This window comes from Mus musculus, chromosome 12 (genome assembly GCF_000001635.26).
Source record: "Mus musculus strain C57BL/6J chromosome 12, GRCm38.p6 C57BL/6J".
NCBI lineage: Eukaryota > Metazoa > Chordata > Mammalia > Rodentia > Muridae > Mus > Mus musculus.
Window position 1 is genome coordinate 78647426 of NC_000078.6, and position 25263 is coordinate 78672688.

Below are 25263 nucleotides of genomic sequence, written 5' to 3' on the forward strand. Positions count from 1 at the left end.
AGCCTTAAGTGTGAGAGTATTGTGTAGATATATCCTTTGGGACTAGGCGCCACAACTCTGTGTTTTGATTGGTTTTGGTTTTCTATAATGGTCTCCATCTGCTGCAAAGAGAAGTTTACTTGATGAGGGATGAAGACTAGATTTATTTGTAGGTATAAGGACAAGTATTTATAAATTGTTGTTAGGGATTATGATGGTTTAGTAAATTAACAATTGTAGGTTCTCCTCCAATATCTTGACTTCACTATCTCCTAGTAATCAGCTAGGTTTCTAATACAAGGCATGGTTTGCCTATTGTTGAGTAGGTTTTAAGTCCAATTAGAAAGCTCTTGGTTACAGTCAAGGCATGTGTGCCACTACTCCACCCTTAGGGTTATTATGCCATGCTGGTCATTGATGTGGTTCATATGTGTCATAGCTAGTTAGGACTGTTGGCTACCTCCCTCCTTTGTAACATTACATAATGCCTCAGCTACCAGGAAAGCTAGTCATTGAGATCAGTTCCCACTCAGGGGTCTCTGGGTCCTTGTCTCTGAAGTGCCTAGTCTCTTCAGCAATAGGGTCTGAACCTTCCACCTCTTGAGGGAACAAAAGGTAACAGCAATAGGCTGTTTTGGAAGTCTTTTAGATAGCCCTAACCAACAACTCAAAAGAGAGCTTGTCATGTCTGGTATTAGCATTTTTTGCTAGATGGTCTGTGTCTATTGGAGAAAACATCATCAGCCCAGATGAGAAAAACCCATTAAAGCTATATATTTATATACAGAATACGTGTGTGTGTGTGTGTGTGTGTGTGTGTGTGTGTGTGTGTGTGTGTGTGTATGGTGGGTTTTTAGGTAAATAGTTAATAGTATGGTTCCTTGTGGATCTTTCAGACATTCTTATTTTTATTTTACTCTTCTTTCCCTTTTCCCCATTTCCCCATCAGATCTCTTGTACCCAGTTGGTCACCTTTACCCTCATCCCACTTTCTTCTATATTTACCTCCCTTCCTCTCCCCCAGGGGACCCCCTTTCCTTTTCTGAGCACTTTGAATTTATAAACCATAAACTTGGTTAAAGGTTTTGTGTTCGTCTTTAATTTACAGCAGACTTCATAGTAAAGCAAAAATATTTTTTTGCTACTCAGGATCATAATTATTTTTAGCAAAGACAACTTTTCAGAAGCAAAAGCATTTTAATGAAGCAGGTACCATCTGTTGGTCAGCCAGAAAAACCAGGGCATATACTTTGGACTGTATATTCTTCCTTCACAAAAATTGAGTAGTTTTCAGAAAGTCACATTAATTCTCTGGTAGATGTACTTTGAGATATAGTTAGTTCTCTTGCACCTTTTTCCACCTATGCCTTTAAATCAATCTCGCCATCATATCTTTGGGATTAAATGATTATATTGATATTATAGCAAATAATATAGGCTTAGAAAGGCACATTATGATCATAATTAGCACTTATTTTAAAGATAGAACTAAGTCAATGAAAACTGGATTTTTGTGCTTTTTTTAACAACACATTTAGAACTTAAAAAGAGTGGTATTGATATCGGTCATCTCTGAAACTAAAGATGAATGTCATGGCTCTAGGTTGAAGAAAAGATTTCTTTTTTTTTCTTTCCATTTAAGTCAAATATGTAAATGATTCTAATGCTCAGAAAGTGAGAGGAGATGGCTCAAGGGTTGAAGTGCTTACCAAACAAATATGAGGACTGGAAGTCTTAGCTCCGGAAACCAGGTAAAGCTGAAAGGGCATGGGACACATAATCCTAACAGGCTCTTTGCAGGGCAAGTCAGCTACCTGGGCGAGGCAATCAGGGAACTCTGGGTTTGAGAGACCCTGTCTCCATATAAAGAGTGAGAGTGATGGAAGGAGATATTGTACATAACTTAAGGTCTCCATACTCAACATGCTCACGAACGCACATACACATACACACACACACACACACACACACACACACACACACACACACACACCACATCAATGGACTGTCTTGACCTGCCAGCTACCCAAGTAATGACATGGAGACATTTTATTAATTATGAATGCTTTAAGCCTTAGCTTAGGCTTGTTCCCAACTAGCTCTTAAAATTTACCAGTTTGTACTAACCTAAGTTCTGCTATTTGGCTTGCCACCTCTCCTTAGTCCTGGCACCTGGCAAATCCTTTGATCCCGATTCTTTCCCAGAATTTCCTACTAGCTATTAGCCGTTCGGCTCATCATTAAACTAATCAGAAAGGTGAAGTGGGTTTAGCCTAATGCTGCTTGTGTTATAATGTTAATTTTGGTCCTCAAAACTGCTTACGTGTAGTGTCTGCATGTAAGACACTGAGGAACCCTGACTCCAGTTTGCTCCAATTGGTAAATAAAGATGCCAGCAGGAAAGGCAGAGGTGGGACTTTTGGATTCCTGATCTTGGAAGAGAGGAGGAGGAAGAGGGAGGAGAAGGAGGAGGGCGACGAAGAAGAAGAGGAAGAGGAGGAGTAAGGGGAAGAAGAAGAGGAGGGAGGAGGAGGAGAGGGGCGTAGCATGCACCAGCAATGTAAGAATTCTGGTAAGTGGCCCTAGTGGCCACTTCCCCAACTGGGTTTGGGGTGGCAGAGATAAAATATATATTTTAAAGATGTTACCTCTGAAATATTGGAAGGGAGTGTTTGCTATCCGTAGAAAGGACTAGAAGTGCCCAATCATTACGCTAGTCAAGGCAGGCATATTAAAATTAACTGGTATGTGTGAGTGTGTGGGTGTGTGTTTAATTCACAAATCCAGATAGCTCTTGGGTGGGTGCACATGTGTGACCTGCCTCGAGCACAGAGCAGTTGACAATAAGCTTCTACAGAAAGGTGCCTTAGGCAAATGAGAAAGGAGAGAGACACATCTTTATACAGTGTAAAAGGAGACACACACACATATATGTGTTACAACATTTCAACTTTAGCATATAGTGGGAACCATACAAGTATGTTCAAAATACAAATAAAAATGTTTTAAGTTATATCAAAATTTGATAGGAATGCATTGGTTAATTGAAAAGCATCCATTTTCTTTATCATATTATGTGTGTATGTATGAATGAATGTATATGTATTGATGTATGTGTGTATCTCCCAAAAAAAATGAGAGGAAGAACAGTATGACCCATAACATAGTTTCTTATTGCAGAGTTCAAACACTTTCTCCCTCTATGCTCCATATTATAAGAGAAAATAGTCATTGTATAATCTTCAATATTCTCATAGGCTCAGCATATTGGGGGGCTGGTTTTGGGGGGAGTTATTTCTTTGTTTGTGTTTTAGGTTTTTTTGAGACAAAGTTTCTTTGTATAGCCCTGGCTGTCCTGGAACTATCTCTGAGATCAAGCTGTCCTCTAACTCAAGAGATTCACCTGCCTCTGCTTCCCAAGTGCTGGGATTAAAGGGGTGCCCTGACACACCTTAATGTTATGTAGGCCAGTCTTTCACTCATGGAGAATATTAAGGAAAATCTTTTACAGCTAGTCATCATGGTTTTGGTTTGATTATTTTAGTAAGAAAAATCCTTTTTATGAGGCAGCACATTTTTTCTTATGTTATTATTATTACAGTCAGGATATTATTTCCATAATACTAAGCCAAATCTCTGTTTCTTCTAAAATAAACTGCCTCCATCTTCTATATAATGGTCTTTCAGACATGTGACTGCACAATCCTATTTCACATTACTTAGTTTCCTCTCAAAGAAAGTGCCACTTATCATTATAAAAATATTAAATGGTATGCTCTCTTCCATTCTCAGAAACTATTACTTACTGTAATATCTTTATAATTGTTTATTCCCAAAGTTGCTATTAGAGAGATTGATTTAAAATGAAGATTAATCTGGCACACTTATGGAGTGCCTACCTTGTAAAAGGGTTTGGTCGGGCAGTTGCCAAGCCTGGATAAAACGAGAATGTTCGATAAGGCCGTTGGTTACAGATGATGTCAGCTTTATACCAGCTTTTACTGTCACCTGCTCCTTTCTGGCTGTTCTAACTTTGCTGGTGTCCCCATGCCTGAAGTTCTCCTTATTTACATTGCCAGTTATTTCCAGTCTCTTATCTCTTGAGCATTTTCCTTATAATTAACAATAAAATAGAACTTTAGCTTAAAACTGAAAGCCCTATCTTCCATATGCTTGAAATGTTATTATTCTTTTTGCTTTAATAGAAAGCTTGCATAAATGATTAACAGAATGTTTTTTGCTTCCATCTTAACTTTCATTATAATTTATACAACTTTATTGTCTTTCCCTGGCTCTATTTGCTTGGCTTCAGATAGATAGCCACAAGGTGGAAAGTAGCATTGAGCATTTTCTTCAAAACGAGATGAATTACAGTAAGAATTTGGGACAAAATCTCTTGGAATTTACTTCTGCAAATTAATTTTTCATGTGGACCATTGGTGATTAGGTGATCACACAGGTTTTTTTTCCTTATTCTTTTATTGTTATTTGTGTTATTTTGTTTTATTCTCTTGTCTGGTTTTATTTATTTATTTATTTATTTTTTACAAAAATAGTAAATAGGAAAATAGGAAAAAGTTTTACTGTATAATATGAAAGGAATAAGGGAAAACCATTGGAAAGTATACTCCTTTGTAATCATCAGTTAGCCACGACTGTCCACTTACAAATACTGGTCCCATGATCATGTGTGTGTCATTGATGGTTTGTTTCAAAATCCTGTACAGCCAACATGTTATAAATGACATGATTGGTAAAATTAACTGTTTCCTTGTATCAGCACAAAATTATGTTTTATTGATATTCATTTGAACTATAACATTGTGAGGTGTTATTTCTACCACATAACAAAATAATTTACTATACTTTTCCTTAAATCAAAATGAAAAAGAATCCTCAATTCAGTACAATCTCTCTTCCATATTTGCCTAACCAGGTTAACTTTCAAACTCACTTTACAGTCGATTTGATTTGTTTTTACCATGGGTTCTTCCTTCAGTAAACATATGAGTACTTTTGTATATCTAACTGAAGTGTCCTATAATGGTAGGCAGAACCTCCCACAAAGCACTTTCCAAGGTTTTATTTTCATAGATTCTCCTTGGGAGGCTACTTCTGAGGTCCAAACAACCCAAGAAATGCAAGCAGGAAAATGACCTGCTTTTTGGACTTTTGGACTTTTCACATATACTCTATAAATTGATATAAATCTCAACCTCTGGCCACTTCTGAACTTTAAAGAAAGAAATACCTGGCATCCAAAAATTATATTTTGCCAGACTATTGGATAAATGACAACCTTTCCTAGAAACACAGATGTTCTGTTTACAATTCCTAGAGTTTCATACATTGTATCATTCAATGTGGTAACAATTCTATTATCCTTACTTTACAGATGGAAAACTGAGGCAAAAGAGGTTTAGGAACTTGTCTAAGGCTTAACATTCAACAAGTAACAGCACCAGGATTTAAGCTCAGGCAGACTTAATCCATCTGGCATCAATAGCCTTCCACCCCCTTCCCTTATCAAGTAGTTAAGTAAGGTGACTAGATATCCAGCTTCATGGACGAGAGAGTGGGGAGACACATTCAGTCACTATAAAAGATATCTCTTTTTTTTTTTTACAGATTTATTTATTTTTTATGTATATGAGCACACTGCAGCTGTCTTCAGACACACCAGAAGAGGCCATCAGATCCCATTACAGATGGTTGTGAGCCAACATATGGTTGCTGGGAATTGAACCTGTGTCCTCTCAAAGAGCAGTCAGTGCTCTTAACAGCTGAGCCATCTCTCCAACCCAAAAGATATCTTTATAGTCAAAAACTTTTTACTCAAGTGACCTTAAGTAAAGAAGGAGCTCTGGGGAGGTTATAGTGTTACCTCATGGAACTCTACAGAAAGAACAAGGTCTAGGCTATAGACAGACTAAGCCAAACCTAGAAAATGCGAAGCCAGGCTTACCCTCTTCTCAGATGTCTGTGTCAGATGTCCATGAAGGACAGAAAGTAAACACTACTCTCTTCCAAATAAGATGTTCTCAGAAAAGGAGAGTGTGAGCTGGATATAAAGTACTTCTTCTCCCCAGACCTCAGATACACACCATGGAGGGGCCTCGTGTACCTACTTGCCCTCCCCGGGGTTCATCCTGTCCCTTTACTCTTACACAATAGCTCATACAACCTGCCTTCTCTTTTTCCTATCCTTTCTTTTCCCAGTAAGCTCCTATTGGCTCTTCATAGTCCTTGGGGTTTCCCCCTTCCACTTCCTATTTGATAAACTCCATATTTCCAAGCTTGAGGAAACCTCCAAAATCATCATCATCTTCTTCTTCTTCTTCTTCTTCTTCTTCTTCTTCTTCTTTTTCTTCTTCTTCTTCTTCTTCTTCTTCTTCTTCTTCTTCTTCTTCTTCTTCTTCTTCTTCTTCTTCTTCTCCTTCTCCTCCTCCTCCTCCTCCTCCTTCTCCTCCTCCTTCTCCTTCTCCTCCTCCTCCTCCTCCTTCTCCTCCTCCTCTTCCTCCTCCTCTTCCTCTTCCTCCTTCTCCTCCTCCTTCTCCTCCTCCTCCTCCTCCTTCTCCTCCTCCTTCTCCTCCTCCTCTTCCTCCTCCTCCTCCTCCTTCTCCTCCTCCTTCTCCTCCTCCTTCTCCTCCTCCTTCTCCTCCTTCTTCTCCTCCTTCTTCTCTTCCTTCTTCTCCTCCTCCTCCTCCTCCTCCTCCTCCTCCTCCTCCTCCTTCTTCTTCTTCTTCTCCTCCTCCTCCTCCTCCTCCTCCTTCTTCTTTTTCTTATTCTGTCCAATCATTTCTGCCAAGCCCTTCACTCTAGCAGGCCTTAGTCCATTCTGATCTGGCTCCAAGTCACTTGCTTTATAGATTCTTTGTTCATTGGGTTTGTTTTCTGAGACAGAATTTCACTATGCAGCCCAAGCTGGCCTCAAACTTAACAGTGAACATCCCGCTTCAGTTTCATGAAGGCCGATAAAATAAGCATAAATCACCACACTGACTTTCTCTAAAAAATCTTATGTGGTCCTGTCAACACGTAGGGTTACTAACTATACTTATATGCCCAGGACTTCCAGGACATGTGACTTTCCGTGCATAGGATATCTGTGGGCAAACCAAAATACTTCAGACATCCTACAGCACCCCACTGTCTCCTCTACTGCATTGTTTGAACAAAAAGCCCTGTGAAAGTGTCAGTAGCTACTACTTCAGCATTGTACAAGGTTCTTTTTCCATATTAATACTTACACTCTTAATTGTAGAGACCCATTTGATTCCCACTTCACACAGAACATATTATTAGGCTCACAATAATGTAAACCAATAACATTTATAAAGTAGTTTTCGGTTAGCACTGTTTATTTCTTTCTGTATTAACATACTTGTCTTCATTATTCCAGCCCAGATGACTTACTCAATGCCTTGAATGAGGGTATCAGCCGTGCTGATGTCATCATCACGTCAGGAGGTGTGTCCATGGGGGAAAAGGTATGAAAAATGGGCTCGTGGAACTTAGTCACTTGATGATTTTACCTTTGATCAACTATTGTGGTTTGGTAGTGTTTTGATTTGATTTCTGCTTCTACAGTAAAACACTCTGACCCAAAGCAACACAGAGACGGAAAAACCTTGTTGACTTACACCTCCAGGTCTGTCATTCAAGGGAGTGAATGCAGGAACTTGAAGCAGAAACTATTAAGGAACACTGCTTGCTGGCTAGATCGCAGGCTCATGCTGAGCTAGCTTTCTTATCTAGCCAGGACCACCCAGCAAGAGAATAGTACCACCTTTTGGTTGGGCCCTCCTACATCATTTCATAATTAAGACCATCCCTTGCAGAAATACCCACAGACCAACCTAATAAAGACAATTGAGTCTCCTTTTACAGGTAATTCTAGGCTGTGTCAAGTTGACTAGGTAGGCATCTAGTATTCATTATCAGAATCCCACAAAGCTAAAAGCTTGAAGGCTTCAGAAAGCACTGGTCTACTATGTTCATAGCAGCCTTATTTATAATAGCCAGAAGCTGAAAAGAACCCAGATGTCCCTCAACAGAAGAATGGATACAGAAAATGTGGTACATTTACACAATGGGGTACTCAGCTATTAAAAACAATGGATTTATTAAATTCTTGGACAAATGAATGTATCTGGAGGATATCATCCTTAGTGAGGTAACCAAATCACAAAAGGAGTCATTAGATATGCACTCACTGATAAGTGGACATTAGCCCACTAGAAACATAGAACACCCAAGATACAATTTGCAAAACACAAGAAAATCAAGAAAAGGGAAGACCAATGGGTGGATACTTCATTCCTCCTTAAAATAGGGAACAAAATACCCATGAAAGGAGTTACAGAGGCAAAGTTTGGAGCTAAGACGAAAGGATGGACTATCCAGAGACTATCCCACCTGGGGATCCATCCCATAATTAGCCACCAAACCCAGACACTATTGCATATGCCAGAAAGAGTTTGCTGAAGGGACCCTGTTATAGCTGTCTCGTATGAGGCTATGCCAGTGCCTGGCAAATACAGAAGTGGATGCTCACAGTCATCTATAAGATGGAACATAGGGCCCCCAATGGAGAAGCTAAAGAAAGCACCCAAGGAGCTGAAGGGATCTGCAATCCTATAGGTGGAACAACAATATGAACTAACCAGTACCCCAGAGCTCGTGTCTCTAGCTGCATATGTAGCAGAAGATGGCCTAATCGGCCATCACTGGGAAGAGAGGCCCCTTGGTATTACAAACTTTATATGCCCCAGTAAAGGGGAATGCCAGGGCCAAGAAGCAGGAGTGGGTGGGTAGGGGAGCAGGGCATGGGGAGGGTATAGGGAACTTTCAGGATAGCATTTGAAATGTATATAAAGAAAATATCTAATAAATTAAAAAAAAAAAGAAAAAAGAAAAAAAAGAAAAAGAAAGCACTGGTCTTTCTAAAAAAGATGCCATGGAATTAGTCAGGGTGTTTACATCAGGAGCATCCTGGAAAATCTCACAAACTGTAGAGTGCTTTTTGCTCATACTTGAAGACATGTTTTTCACGTTTACATTGGGATTTCCTTTATATATTTATGCCCAAGATAAAGATCCACCTTTCTTCAATTTGAACATGACCTCACAGAGGCAACCATCTCACCCACCATATCCTTCAGCCTCTGCTCCCAACAAGAAGAACCAAAAGAAGAAGTTCCTTTCATCTTCTTTATGCAACTCATAAATGATTGATAATTGCAATGAAAAAATATATATACATGTATGACTTTATATGACTAAAGTCTTTGGTACATAGTTTATCTTAATCTTATATAAATCTCAGTTTTAGCATTATAGTATCACTAAGCTTATATGTCTTAATGAAATGTTAGTTTATGATTATTAGACCTATTGAATAATGTTATTAAAGTAAAATGTTCCTTGATAAAATCAAATTTATGGCTTGTCTCAAAGATATTTTAGAAATGTTTTACCTATTTCTAAATTTTCTCATACCTCATAATAATGACTTAAATTTTAACATTATGATGTCATCATAACAGTTTTAATAAATTCATATTTTCTTCTATTTTTTGAGTCAAGGTTTCCTGTAGCCCAGGCTACCCTTGTACTTGTTATATAGCTAATGATGATCTTGAACGTCTGTCTTTCTGCTCTAGAGTGAGATACAGATGTGCTACCATGCCTGGTTTTTAAATTAATATTTTCTAGGAGCTAGAGTATATATAATACATAATTGTATACATGATCTTGGACCCTGCCCCTTTTAGTTATGAAATGGTCTAAGCTTACAACCTGACCCTGGTTCATGAATTCTTTTGTCTCTGAGAACAAATTCAGTAACCTGAACAGAAAATTCCTGCATTTTCATTCACAACTTTGATTTCAGACTCTTTTTTTGAGAACATAATTTTAGTTTCCAAAACCCATTAAAGAAAAGAATCTCAGTCTAAGACTGTTATTTCAAATTATAGCTTGAAGGAAAGTGTTAATAGTGTGGATAGGTATTCTTGCTACACACAATTAGCTGTGTAAGTCTTTCCTTGAAGCCTTTAGCACCAGGTAAAGCACATAATACAGACATCTCCTGAAATCCAAAAACTACATTTGGAATCTGTACTGTGGGAGCGCTATAAGAAATTATTTGCAGCATGTTTTCATTATCACATTGCTCTTAATATCACAAAAGCATACCCTAAATTCAGGACTGTTTAACTTTAAATGTATTTTCAGGGGTTGTTTATACAGAATTTATCTTAGTTTCTAAGGAGCTAATTGTGGGATAGTGCTGCTGGGCAAACCTAATAATGTTTGTCTTCCCTTATACCTCTACAGAGGCAAAACCATATGTACACACAGGCATGGCACCTATGATGAAAATGTAGTCAGCAGAAGATGAATTACTTCCGAATCTAATCTATTAGTGCTAACAAAGATATCATCTATCTTAGAGTTTTATTTAGAAGAAAACAAAACCAATATAATTAAGCATACTGGTTTTCTTTATTCTACTATCTCTGTTTCAAGATTCTTACACTAGAACTTTAATTCACCAGACAATAGATCTTAAGATAAGGATATCTCAAACTATTCCCAGGACCCCAGGACTTGGTCATTGTCCTTATTATCTCCTAGAGATGTACTGGAATTGCTAGGGTCAGAGCCTTGGGCCCCAGCAACCTTAACAATCAAGGCTCAGTCACTTTCTTCAGTAGGCTAGTTTAAACAAGCAATGATGTAAAGCAGAAAAAGGAAATTTACACAACTTGACCACACTGAGAATAGTAAATAGGTCTAGTGACCTCCTAACTGCAAGTCTATCTTCAGGATCCTGACATGAAGTTCAAGTTTAAACTCAAGATATATGTATAACTAAACAGTCCTGGTCAAGGTATGGACCCACCCATCACTGACCTGTTACGAATTTAGTTCCAGGCTCTCCTGCAGTGTGGTCTGGCAAGTTGTCAGAACTGTGTGAAATCTCTTTTGGGGAGATGACTTCCTAAGTTTGACCAGCCAGGTGTGATGGCATATACTTCTGATCCTAGGTTGTTAGGGCAAAGCAGGAGCTCTGTGACCCTGAGACTCTGAGGAGTACTGGTGAATGTTTTCTCTGGTAGTAAAATTGTGAAAGTTGTATATGTCAAATCTCTAGATAGAGAGTTCATGTAAATCAGACAGTGTTAATCACTTTTTATCATTTTCATAAAATATCTGATATAAACAATGTAAGAGAGTAAGGCTATTACAGCTGTTGTTTTCAGAGGTTTCAGTCCATCATGGCAAAGAGGTCCTTATGGAACAGAGCAGCTCACATCAGGGTGGCCAGGAAGCAGAGAGAGGCCCGCACATGATAAGTCTTCTCCCTTTTCCCTTTTGTTCTTTGTGATAGTATTCAGTGTCAAAGCACGATTTTCTCACTTAGTGAATCCTTCCAGAGGTGTGCTTGACTAATCTCTTAGGCATTCATCAGTCCAATCAAATTGGTGTAAGGCTTAACAGTCCTGGTTTCCAATATGTGTATCAATACCAGTTTACTGTAGGAATCTAACCTAGAGCCAAGTGAGCATCTCTTCTCAGATATGGCAGTTCCTCCCATGAAACTTTTAAAAGAATAGCATATCAAACAAGCCAACCTGTGGTCTTCTAGAAGCCCTCTAGGAACTCTGGAGATAATTTTAAATGTAAAAGAATTTTCTTTCTCTTAAATAAGTCTGGATTTTAGAAGGCTAAAATGTTACCTAATTTTTCAAACCACTACCAACAACAAGGAAAAAAAAACTTGAAAATGAACACAGGGGCTAGAGTGGAATCTGTGTATATGTTAGAGCACTGGCTATTCTAGAAGATCCAGGTTTGGCTCACTGTACCTTCAAGGTAACCAATGTCTGTAGCTATATAGTTGAGGGTCTCATACCTCCTCCTCCTCCTCTCCCTCCTCCTCCTCCTCCTCCTTCTTTTTCTTTTTGAAGTTTATTTTTTATTAGATATTTTCTTCATTTGCATTTCAAATGCTATCCCCAAAGTCCCCTATTCCCTCCCCCTGCCCTGCTCCCCAACCCACCCACTCCAGCTTCCTGGCCCTGGTGTTCCCCTGTACAGGTCTCATGCCCTCTTCTGGCCTTCACAGGCACAAATATACATGCAGGAAAGACACTGATACACATAAAGTATAAATAAATAAGTTTTTTTTCACTGTGCTTATAAATAGTTTGGGACAGGTTTCACTCAGTCATACATAAGGTATATTTGTTCTTTGTTGTGCTTCTTTAATCAGAAGTATAAACCCAATAGGAAGATTATGTGAAAATAAATTTCATATTGTAGGAAAACATTAATTAATATCTAAAATGCAGTAGGTGGGGAGGGGCTCATTCAGTTAAGTGCTTGTAACACAGACATGAGGACCTGAATTCAGAAACTCGAGTCCAAGTGCCAGAAGCATGCACTGAAACTGCAGCTATGGAAGTGGGGACAGGAAGATAGGAGCCCATATCAGTGAGTTCCAGGTTCAGTAATAAACCTCACTTAAAAACTGAGGTGGATATGGACCAGTGAAGTGGTTCACCATGTAAAAAGGCTTATTTTGAAGCCTACTGACCCAGTGTGGGTCTCAGAACTTACTCAGTGGAAAGACAGAATCAATTCCCACAAGTTATCTTCTGACTTATACATGTGATCACACACTCATACCCACGTGCTTTCTTCCCCTCTCCCCCTCCCCCTTCCTCCTCTCCTCCTCTCCTCTTCTCCTATCTCCTAACCATAACTCTCTTAAACAGTGGAGAGCAATTGAGGGAGATATCTAAAGTCACCCTTTAGCATCCACACCTATGCCCACTACACACACACACACATATACACATCCCACAAGTAAATTCATTACTATTGAATTAATTAAAATTTAATTATACTTAAGGCTTTGTTTAGGCATTGTTTATATAAAACGAGGCAAATGAAAGTCACTTCTCAAGTTTTAAGCTCTCCATAACATGCAAAAATAAGCAAATTACATTATTAAAAATTTGTTCACTTAAAACTATAGGAATCAATGGTTTAGTATTTATTATATCTTACATAAAAAATTAGTATCTGACGATTATTCACTAGTTAACTTTCTATCAGTTCTATTTGTTTATTTAGTTACCTTAAAATTATTTTCAAAATGATATAATTCACTCTCTTTCCTCAACGTTTTTCATGCCTGAATCCCTCTTACTCTGCAGGGCATAGCTAAAATATATAACTACTTCTTCTACAGTGGCCTTTCCTAATTCTCTAGCCTGCCTTCTTAGTGCCTCTCCTAGTGGCATTTATTTTGTTAATCTATTTGTGGAGGGTTGTTGTAATCTAGTAAAAACATATATGTATATATGTGTGTATATATATATATATATATGTATGTATATGTATATATATATATATACACACACACACACACACACACATATATATATATATATATACATATATATATATATATATATGTATATATATATATATATATATATATAGTATGTATGTTTCAAGGTCATGCCTGGCACACAGAATTCCTGACAATAGGCTTTTGAAAACATTTGCTGAGATTAGTAGTATCTGCCTCTAATTCCACAGGGGAAATGCTATGACAGGGTCTGAGGGAGGATCTTGGATTCAAAGCCTGCCTCGGCTACATAAATAGATAACAAGACCTTTTGGGAGGGGCAAAGAAGGAAGGAATCACAAATCCCCAATGTGGTGTTGGGGCAGGAGGTATGACAAAATATCAAGAAGCTAAGAATAAAAGACTAACTGAAAAGCTAATGAAATAAACATTTTTTCATAATTCTTAAGAATCTAAGATTTAGCTGAACATGGTGTTGCACACTTTTAACCCAGCACTTGGGAAGCGAGGCAGGCATATCTATGTGAGTTTCAGGCCAGCTTGGTCTATATAGCAAGTTTCATAACAGCCAGGGCTGCTAGTGAGATCCTGTCTCAAAAAAGAAAGGAAAGAATTCAAAGTTTTTCATGGAGGATGGTCATCTTGAAAATACCTCAGTCTTGAAGAAGGGCAATGCTTCTGCAGGTCACTAAAAGAAAACATTTTTTTCTGTTGGAATATATCATTACCCAGAGCTTTCTAGCAAAATGACTTAAAATTGAGAGAAGACATTTTCATGAAAGAACCCCAGAAGTGAAGCTGATTTTTATATTACTCAAATGAATCTCTAAAAACTGCTACATATTTCCAAAAAAGTAACAAAAATAAGAACTTTAGAAATTGAAATCTGAGTTTAAAAAAACAATAGAAAATATGGAAGCAGATAAAACAAATATGATAAAGTCTTAGCATATATAAATAAAGTTCAAGAAAAAAACATGAGCATAAGTGTGTGTGTGTGTGTGTGTGTGTGTGTGTGTGTGTGTGTGGTGTGTGTGTGTGTGTGTGTGGTATGTGTGTGTGTGTGTGTGTGGTGTGTGTGTGTGTGTGTGTGGTGTGTGTGTGTGTGTGTGGTGTGTGTGTGTGTGTGTGTGTGGTGTGTGTGTGTGTGTGGTGTGTGTGTGTGGTGTGTGTGTGTGTGTGTGTGTGTGTGTGTGTGGTGTGTGTGTGTGTGTGTGTGTGTGTGTGTGTGGTGTGTGTGTGTGTGTGTGTGTGTGTGTGGTGTGTGTGGTGTGTGTGTGTGTGGTACGTGTGTGTGTGTGTGTGTGTGTGTGTGTGTGTGTGGTGTGTGTGGGTGTGTGTGTGTGTTTTAGATAAGTTACCACACTGAACCTGGAGCTTACCAGGCTAACTAGGTTTACTGGCCAGCTCCAAGGTTCTTCCTGTCTCTGCCTCCTCAGAGCTAGAATTGCAAGTACGTACAGTAGAGCCTCACTTTTCTATGTGGGAGAGGAGAATACAAACTCAGCTCCTCAAGTTTGTATAGCAATCCGTTTACTGCCTGAACTTTCTCCCCAGCCCTGACAAAGAATTTTCAAAACTAACAAAAGACAAGCCAGAGATTTCCAGGAGCTACAAAGAAACCATACCTGGGTAATCCTGGCCAAAGTACTGAAAATCCTTAACAACAACCAATCTCACCAAAGCACTCCACCTCAAAAGGAAAGACAAAACTAACAGAAATCATTTCAACATAAATGAGAGAACCCAGAAAACAATAAAATAGCACTTTCAAAGTTCAGGAATTTTACTGCCAATACAGAACTTATATCCAGAAAAATAATCCTTTGAAAAACGAAGGTAAGGAAGAAGCCTAGTCTAGAAAATCAAAATATGCTCAAGTATTAGAAAATGAATTGCAGCTGGGTGGTTGCACCTGCCTTTTATCCCAGTACTCTGTAAACAGGCAGGCAGATAGCTGTGAACTCAAGGCCAGCCTGGTCTACACATCAAATTCTAGGATAGCCAGGGCTACACAGAGAAACCCTGTCTTTTTTTCTTTTCTTTTCTTTTCTTTTTAAACATGCCCCATCCCCATGAAAAAAGAAAGGAGGAAAAGAAGACAGGAATTTAGTTTGTCTGACATGTCTCAAAGGACCTCAGTCCTGCAGAGATGAGGGCATTGCTGGAATGTGGTTAACCTACCAGAGGCTGACTCAACCTCCTCCAGAAACCATCAGTTGTCCATAGTTCTTCAGTTAGGGGCAGGCTCATAAATCCATTCCCATTCTGTGATAAAATGTTGACTGGCTTGATCATATGAGTTGAGGTCTTATTTAGGCTACCATGACAGCTGAGTTCATGAGTGTGTCAGTCCTGACATGAGCAGAAGACAGTATCACTCTGTCCATCCTGACTCTGGCTCTTAGGATCTTTAGTACTGCTACTTTAGGATCTTTAGTACTGCTACTTTAGGATCTTTAGTACTGCTACTTTAGGATCTTTAGTACTGCTACTTTAGGATCTTTAGTACTGCTACTTTAGGATCTTTAGTACTGCTACTTTAGGATCTTTAGTACTGCTACTTTAGGATCTTTAGTACTGCTACTTTAGGATCTTTAGTACTGCTACTTTAGGATCTTTAGTACTGCTACTTTAGGATCTTTAGTATTGCTACTTTAGGATCTTTAGTACTGCTACTTTAGGATCTTTAGTACTGCTACTTTAGGATCTTTAGTACTGCTACTTTAGGATCTTTAGTACTGCTACTTTAGGATCTTTAGTACTGCTACTTTTGCAGTGGTCCCTGAGCCTGAGGAAGGGGTGTGATATAGACAGTCCATTTGCTGCTGAGCACTCCAGTTACACATCTTCTCTGCACTCTGACCAGCTTTTAACAGTTTCTGTGTTAACCTCTGTTCACTGAACAAAGAAATTCCTCGAACGAGGCCTGATATGGCACTATTCTATGGGGAATATGAAGTTAGAGAGTAGTTTAATACAGTGTTCATTTAGCAGAATGATAATAGTAGGTTCACCCTGGGACCTATAAGGTCCCCAACCATGGGGTTGTTGGCCAGATTTACAGTAGCAGGAGTGTGTTTCCTCATAGGACATGGCTTAAATCATTTTAATCAGAGAGCAACTTGTTACCCTATAACATTTGTACCACTATTGTAACTGTGCCATGCCAGCCATAACTTTTAGAGGCTTATTTAATGGCCTTTCTTGGTCATAAAATTTTATCTCAGGGACAAAAACTCATCAATTAAAACATTACTATTGTTTTTCTAGTTATTATCTGGTTTCCTCTACTAGACTAAAATTTTCTTTATGCTTTTATTTTTAAGAAAAAGTGTTACTATTTAGCACAGGCTGGTCTTGAACTTGTGATTCTCCTATGTCCTTCTCTTAGGTGCCTGGATTACAGGTATTACGGCACTGCCTCTGCCTCTACAATGTGCTTTCTAGAAAATCAGGGAAATTGTCTCTTTTGTTTGGGTTATATCCCCTTGAGCCTCTACATATACAGAGCACCCCAAAAGTAATTATTAAATGAGTAAGAGAGTGAGTGAAGAATGAATAGTTGAGATTAGCACATCATTAAAATAACAAAGATGATCTTTTTGATCATAAATCAATTTTATTGTCATTAATGTGTTAAAAGTCTGATACAAAAATGTTTGAAAATAAAATGACTGTTTTTAATATTTGCAGGACTATCTCAAGCAGGTGCTGGACATTGATCTTCATGCTCAGATCCATTTTGGCAGAGTTTTTATGAAGCCAGGGTATGAAAATACTTTTATCTACTATATTAGGTTATTTGGATTGCTTTAACTAATCAAGTCTTAAATTCTTTTTATTATGGGTTTCTTATTTTAATAAAGAAAATATTTTACTACTAGAATACTTTTCATATGTGCAGTTCCAGTTTGAAATAAGATTTCATCTTATGAATCAATGAGTTTGATAGAAACAAAGCAAAGACATTTTCTAACTTTGTTTCCTTTGTAATTACCATGTTCAGTGCCCTTCCCTCTTTTTCTCCCCATACCTTCATTCTTTCTTAAAATAGTTTAGCATGAAAATTCTCAAATATATAGGGAAGTAGAAAAACACTGAGCCCAACCACATGTCCATTACTGAAATCAGTAACTACCAGCATGCGTTTGTATTTGCTTCACCAATTCCCAATCTCATTTTGGGGGAAAGGTGGCTAGGATGTTTTAAAGCTAGTTTTAGACATGTCATTTTGATAGGTCATAAGAACAAGAACATTATCTTTCATAAGTACAATAATATAGTCTTTTCAAAGAAAATAAATAATGTTTTGTATTATTATCTAATATCTAAAATGTCAAGAAAAAAAAGCTTTTTGTTTTATAATCATTCTAATTTGTGATTCAAGTAAAGTCCATTTGTTGCTCTTAGTAATTAAATCTCTATTAAATGTTTATTTCTCCCTGAATCTTTTGTTATTAGATTTGGGGTCCAGGGGTGGTAGTGGTGGTGGTTATCTTGGTGTGTTTTTTGTTTTGTTTTCTTTTGTTTTTTATTTTTGCCATTGACTTGTTGGAGAAAATAGATCACTATGACATATCTAGTAGATAGAATGATTGCTTCCTTGGGCTGTATTGAACATGTTTCTCTATCTGTTACCCGTATAACTTAGATTCAGACTCAGTTGCTTTCTTTCTTCACATAAATACTTCATAATGGTGTTTAACATTGCTTCCCATTCTATCCAAGAAGAAAGTGAAATAACCATACAAGATTTTCACATTTCCTAAAACTAGAAAGAACTGGTGGGAGAAGGTCCTATAATGGTTAATCCTCGAAAATACCCAATAGTTGTATTAATAAAGCAAACATAGTCTTCAGGCAATAAAGCTACCATCTTAGATCCTGGCACTAAGTAAATCTAAGCACCTATTCATGCCTCAGTGTGTGTGAGAGTGTTTTAGCACATGTCCCAGGAAACAGTAACCCTGCTTTAATTCACAGTTATTCTCTGATAGGGGCTCATATGAACTGTGAGAAAACGTGGCATGGGAGCTTAGCATCATTGTAAGTTAAATACCAGCCTAGCCGGCAGTGGTGGCACACGCCTTTAATCCCAGCACTTGGGAGGTAGAGGCAGGTGGATTCTGAGTTCAAGGACAGCCAGGGCTATACAGAGAAACTCTGTCTCAAAAAACCAATAAATAAATACCAGCCTAAAGTCACTAAGGTTTGTTAGTACTGGGTTTCAGTTCTAGGGCAAGGATGAGGTTTTACCCTCATAATTTAGCCTTATTTAGTACAAAGCTAAGATTATCCCTAAAGGACCTAGAAGAATGGCTCAGCCATTAACAACACAAGCTGTTCTTGCAGAGGACCTGCATTCAGTTCCCAATGCCTACATGGTGTTCACAACCATCTGCAACCCTGGTTCCAGGAGAATCCCACACTCTCTTCTGGCCTATGCAAGCACAAGGCATGCACATGGTGCACAGACATAAATGCAAGCAAAACACTCATTTACATAATATAAATCTTTAAAAAATTAACCCTATGGTGTTCTCCTCAATTTCATAAGATCCTTGGCAATATATGTCTGTATGCCCTAATGTGTGCCCCAATTGCAGGAAAAACCCTTTTGTTTTTGAAACTATGGGATTTGGATCATTCTATTAAGAATAGCATTTTGGGCCAGGTGATAATAGCCCACACCTTTGCTCCCAACACACAGGAGGCAGAAGCAGATGGATATCCAAGTTCAAGGCCAGCCTGGTATACTGACAGAGTTCTAAGACAGCCAGACTACACAGAGAAACCCTGCTTGGAAAAATCCAAAAAATATATTAAAAATTAAAAAAAAAAAACTTTTGGGCCATGGAGACAGCTTTGTGAGTAATCAAGCCTGATGACCAGAGTTCAATCTCCAGAACCAGTATGGTAGAAGGAAAGAGAAAGAGCCTGAGTCCTGCAGAGTCCTCTGACTTCACATCATTTACATAGACAAGCACAAAATAACTAAATAACGGCCTGTCATATGCTAATGTTATATACTGAGCATTTCCCCAGTGCTTTTGAACAGAGGTGATTTGGTCAGAGCACAGAAGACATCCCCAAAGCATGTCACTGTATTTCTCCTCTCAAACATAGATTTGTTTTTTCCCTTTGTGGGAAAGATGCTGATATTACTTGTTTCCAGCTGTGGAGAATTAAGCAGAGCTTGTGGTGGCGATGTTTGTATCCTCGGGTCCTAGTTTCCCACTCTCAGCTTAGGGAGTGCTTCATTTACACGTATTTCTCTTTCTCCCTTAAAATCCTTTCACTTTGGGACCAGAATCAATGTCTAAATGCTGTTAATTCTGATTTCAGAATAAGCAGTATGTGTTGAATTCTAAGAAAATGGCTTTCCAGACTAACACACTTCCAGCAACAAGATACTTATAATAGTAATGCCTGAGTATAAAATATTCTGTTGTAAATAGATCTTTTTTGAGTTTGCACCTTTGGAGAAATTACCTCTTTCGGGTTTAAAAGAAAATTTAAAGTGCCCGTATACTTGATATTGACTTTAAATACAATTATCCATGAAATAATTTGCCACAAAAGAGTGGCTTAGAAATTTAAGTGATCTTCCCTTAACTGGCTAGAATATTATACTTATCTTAATATAAGAGCTTGTAGGTTATTTGTTCTACTCACTGTTGGAACAAAAAGAAAACAGAAAAGCAAATAAGTTAGCTTTTCCCTTTCCACATACAGCACACTCCAATTATAATTGTCTTTAATTTTAAAGAAAAAGATACTCAGGCAACTGGAGATGGCTTAGTCAGTAAAGCCTCACAGCACGAGCATGGCGATCTAGTTGGGATCCCAGTACCATGTCAAACATGGATAGGAGGCAGACAGGAAGGAAGGGAGGGAGGAAGGAAGGAAGGGAGGGAGGGAGGGAGGGAGGGAGGGAGGGAGGGAGGAAGGAAGGAAGGAAGGAAGGAAGGAAGGAAGGAAGGAAGGATGGGGAGAGAGGGAGGGAGAGAGAGAGAGAATATGAATCTTAAAAATATAAAGGAAAGGGTACTTAGCAACGCATTATACGGATCTGCCATAGCAATGTAGCTGTTCTCAAGAATGCATCTGGGATCTTATTTTTGTCAAACAGTAATAATCATTGCTCAGTTGCCTACACATAATCTAATCTTGCTCTACTACACAGCAAAGCACTAGGGACTTAAAAAAAAAAAAAAAAAAAAGAGGCCCCAAAGTCCAAGTACTAACTCTATTATAGACTATACCATGCTGACTTTACCTAACATGAACCTTAAAGTTAAAATGACTTTGGTTCAAAATCTTTATTTTTACATAATCTTAGTAGCTAAGTGAGATTGACTTTTTAATATCTCTGAGTTTCAATTTTTTCATCTATGAGATACTATGGCAAGTTTCATCTTTTGCTACTGCTGTGAAACTTAAATGAAATAATGAGTGGGATACATAAATGTCTCTTAAATAATAATAGATACTATTATTGTTGTTGATATCACTCTGCACATATGGAAGAACAGAAGTGAGAAGCAACTATATAGATAGCAACTTGAAGTTACACTTTATAAAGCAACCAGTGTCTTTATGATTGCAATCTGACATCACTGTATTATATCAGAATAATGTAGCTAAAAGTCATCCAAAATGCTACTGTTGTTATATCATAGTAAACAGTAATGAGTGAATGGTCTGGTTTTGTTGGTTGGTTGGTTTTGGTTTTTATAAGATAAGGTTTTTCTGTGTAGCCTTGGCTGTCCTGGAACTTGCTTTGTTTGCCTCAGAGATAGGCCTGCCTCTGCCTCCAGAGTGCTGGGATTAAAGGCATGTGCCACCACTGACTGCCCAGCTGAAAGGTCTTTTTTTAAAGATCAACCCAAGAAGCCAGTGAGATGGATCAGCAGGGAAAGGCACTTGCTGTCAAGACTAATAACCTAAGTTTGATTCCCCCATATGGAAAAATGGACTCCTACAAGTGGTTCTTTGACTTCCATACATAAGTTGTAACACACACTCCCACAGTAAATAAGTTTAACAAAATTAAAGATCAACATGCAAAAATGGCCCTTCAAAATAAAACCATAATTTAGTGCATAAAATAATTAAATTTTGCCTCTCGGGAAGTTTTAGTGCTCCCTGAGAAGTTTGCATCACCTAAATTTGATTCATATATAAAGTTTACAGCCAAATTCTATGTGACAACAGGAAAAAAAAATCACTGTCCTCAACTACCTACCCTTATCACGCAGCCCTCTTAAATGTCCCATGGAAGTTTATGTCGGATATTTGGAAAAGGTTGCTTTAACTTTGTTCTAGCCATAGAATTTGATTTATCTAGTTCAAAAGCATATTTGATAAGTGTAAGGGTTTTTTATGGATATTGCTGAGGGTTGTTTTTAGAAGGTAAGGGGCTGGAGAGATGCCCCTTTAGTTAAGAGCACTGGCTGCTCTTGCAGGGGACTCAGGTGGCTACACCCACATGGTTCCTCACAGCCATCCATAACTTAGATTCCAGAGGATCCCATGCATCCCTCTGACCTCCTCAGTCACTGCATGTACGTGGTACACATGCACACATGCAGGAAAATACTCATACACATAAAATAAAAATAAATCTTTTAAAAATAATTAAGATCAGAGATATTCATCTTGAACAAAGGCATTTAGATATGAATTATCAGGTAGTATAATAAGATTATTCCTGATAATAAGAGGAGAGTTTTAAATCTCCAACAAAAATACTATAAATATCACTGAGTAAAAGGATATAGAACATGTTCCTGTGGCACTGACAAAAAATAAATAAGTAAGGTACAGAAAATTAGAAAGTTTGGATACTTGAAAGCAGATGTTACTAAAGCAGTTGATTTACAAGTAGGAAGGTTTAAAGACGAGTCCACGCAAGAGTATTTTATATGGTAAGTGAATCATTCAGCAAGAAAACTAGAGCACTCAAAGTTACCTCTTCTGTTACTTAGCAATCACAAACAAGAACACTCTTTTTTTGTTTCTAGCTTGCCAACAACATTTGCAACTTTGGATATTGATGGTGTAAGAAAAATTATTTTTGCACTACCAGGTAAGGATCATCAAAATTATTTTCTCCTTTTTCTAGAAAAATGACCCAAAAAATTTTGGACTTCTCATATAGCCAACTTCTAATCAGCATCACTTGATTTATAATCTGAATGGCCTTACTAATTGGCAAATCGCTTAGTTTCTCTGCTTCACCTATAAAATGGACTGACACCTAGTCAAACCAGAATACTCTTCCAGGGCACAGTCCTTACCCTCAGGTGTTAACAAAATATAAGTGGGAAATCTAGTGAGATCTCACAACAGGAAGTACAGTCAATCATTCAAATACCAGATCACATATTATAAGGTGTGCCAGTGCATATCTGTAATTCTAGCACTTAGGTGGCTGAGGCAGGGTCATCATGGAATAAGGCTAGCCTGGGCTACATAATGAGACATTGTCTTAATGCAAACACTTACAACAATATTTCTGGTATTAAAAAATTTAAGATGGTTAGGGCCAGAGGACAGGTACATCTCAACCAGTGACTACATAACACCAGTGTGATATCAGCATCACCACCTAATTCCCACGTGAACAGAAACTCATGTTCAGACAGAGCAAAACCAAGGTGGCCCAGTTCCCAAGAATTTATTAATTCTGCTTTTATTACTTTCAGCCATGCATCTTAAGTCTTTATGAATCTTGATAAACTGTGAAGTGATTTAGAACTTTATGTATCTATTTGCTACTTTGTAATTTTAAAAGTATCCTTTAATTGTGCCTATAGTTCCAAAACTGCAGAGGCTGAAGCAGGGAAATCACTATCGCTTCAAAGACCAGAAAAATTAATTACTCACCAATATTATTATTTATTTTAAAATCCCAAGCCAGCCTTACCTATAAAAAGTAAGACTTAGTCTAAAAAAATAAAATCCAGTAATAATTCTCAAGTCCCTATTTTGTTAACACCAATCCCTACAGAAAAGTAAGTACTTATCCTTTCAGACTCACAAATCTCATGGGTTTCAGAGATTTTTTTTATATATTCAGTAAATCTCAAAATAAAACTATTAAAAAAAGAAGCAGGCAGAAGAACTTTAAGTCTTAACATTTTAAACACTATCCATAAGCATGAAAATAGACTTGTGTCATATAGACAATAAGACGACATGAAAAGTAAAGCAACCTCAAGATGTATCTGTGGCATACAACTAAGCCTAGGACCTTTAGTATTCCCTCTGAGACTCTGAAATCCATTGTATGAAAAAATAAACAACTCTTCTAGCTTCATTTTACCTAGCAAAAGAGACTTCTTGTTCCATAGGTGTGATTTAACATACAGATTAGACCATCAGTGATAATAGAACAAAGATTATTATGCTGGAACCCATTTCTGATGAAATATAAATATTCATAGAAACTACAATGTCGCTTCCTATTCCGACCAACAGAAAAGAGCAACAACACTACGTTCTTCACAAAGCAGTTTATTCAGGAACCTTTCAACAGCATGCAGGAATCTCTCCAGAAATCAACCTCTCCAAGAAAAAACAACAACAACCCCCAATCGCAATCCCTTATATATCCTCTCAACCACGCCCCACCAGTCCAGTCCACGTAACAGCAGTCCAGAATCATCACTCGTCATATGGTCCGATCTTGCATCATGGTGAACCTGCGCAGTTCTCACGATGGTCATGGCTTATTTTCAGGTGTATGAGGAAGTCAGGTGCAAGTCATAAGACTTGGCTACAGTCTCGAGCTCCATCTTGGGACTGCTGCCACACCCGCTCCTCACACTACAATATTAAAAGCCTTCTTCAAATCACTGATTTTATTTGAAACACCGTCCATTGAGCCTGACCGTCAGTCCTACACATAGGAAAGGTGCTCCACTTAAAAGGATTTTCAGTTTCTAGAGTACATTTATGCTTTACTAAAGGCTATATACTTAAAGTTCTTTCTTACACGCGTTCTCACGACCGGGAAGAACGACGCTGCTACAGGATCCTTCTGCACACGTTTATTCAGTCCTGTTTCTTCTTGTTTATATCTCCCTTGTTTATATCTCCCTTGTTTTTATATCTCCCCCCTAATAGTAATCCTCTCTCGAATAATAATCCTCCCTCTAACCCGGGCCTCTCACTCTTATATACTCTCAGTTCACATCCACGCACAGCAGGCCACGCCACCTCACCAGGCACACAGCTTCAGCTAATCAGGGCAGCAGGGGCATATCTCCATCAAAATGGATTCACCAGTATCCTGGTACACCTGTGCAGCTCTCAAGATGTTTGTGGCTTATATGAGGAAGTCAGGTGCAAGTCATAAGACTTAGCTGCAGTGCCTGGCACTTTTGGGACTGCCGCCACACCTGCTCCCCACAATTCCCCCTTTTTTCTTTTTTGGCAGAGAGAATGTCTGTAGATAGCCCCCCGCAGCCATGCCCCTTACCCGTCCTTGGGTGACAAACAGCATTGGTTTGATCCCTGTCTTAGGTTGGTGACATGCCCAGGGAGTCTTATCACTGACTACCTCTCTATCATGCCAAGCCACACCTGGGGAGATTGTGTTTTGCTTGTGGCAGGTGCATCAAAAGGCCAGGATGTTGATTAATCTATGGCCAGATCTTAATTGCTGCAAGCAAGCCTCATGGGTGAAGGTAGAGGTCTGATCCCCAGTGTGCAAGCATAGGGGCCCTACACAAAACCATCCCTTAGGCTCATCACCCAGAGAGGTCTTGGCCAGCTCCTGTGTCGTTTTTCCTGGGGGAAGGGAACTAGGACACTGAACCTTCATGCAATCAGACGTGCCTTCCACAGGATGCCAACAGCAAGCTATCCTCTGTGCAGTGCTT

General features: G+C 38.4%; 1 protein-coding gene across 23 annotated transcripts in view; it reads left to right on the plus strand.

Annotated features, from left to right (window-relative positions):
• Gphn (gephyrin) overlaps window positions 1-25263 on the plus strand; it is a 467448-nt gene that overhangs the window by 430101 nt on the left and 12084 nt on the right. For all 23 annotated transcript variants that reach the window (XM_006515899.4, XM_017315079.2, XM_006515903.4 and 20 more), the window contains 3 exons: window positions 7382-7469; window positions 17066-17139; window positions 22399-22463. In XM_006515899.4, coding sequence (XP_006515962.1) covers window positions 7382-7469; window positions 17066-17139; window positions 22399-22463 — 227 coding nt within the window. The remainder of the gene's footprint in view (window positions 1-7381; window positions 7470-17065; window positions 17140-22398; window positions 22464-25263) is intronic.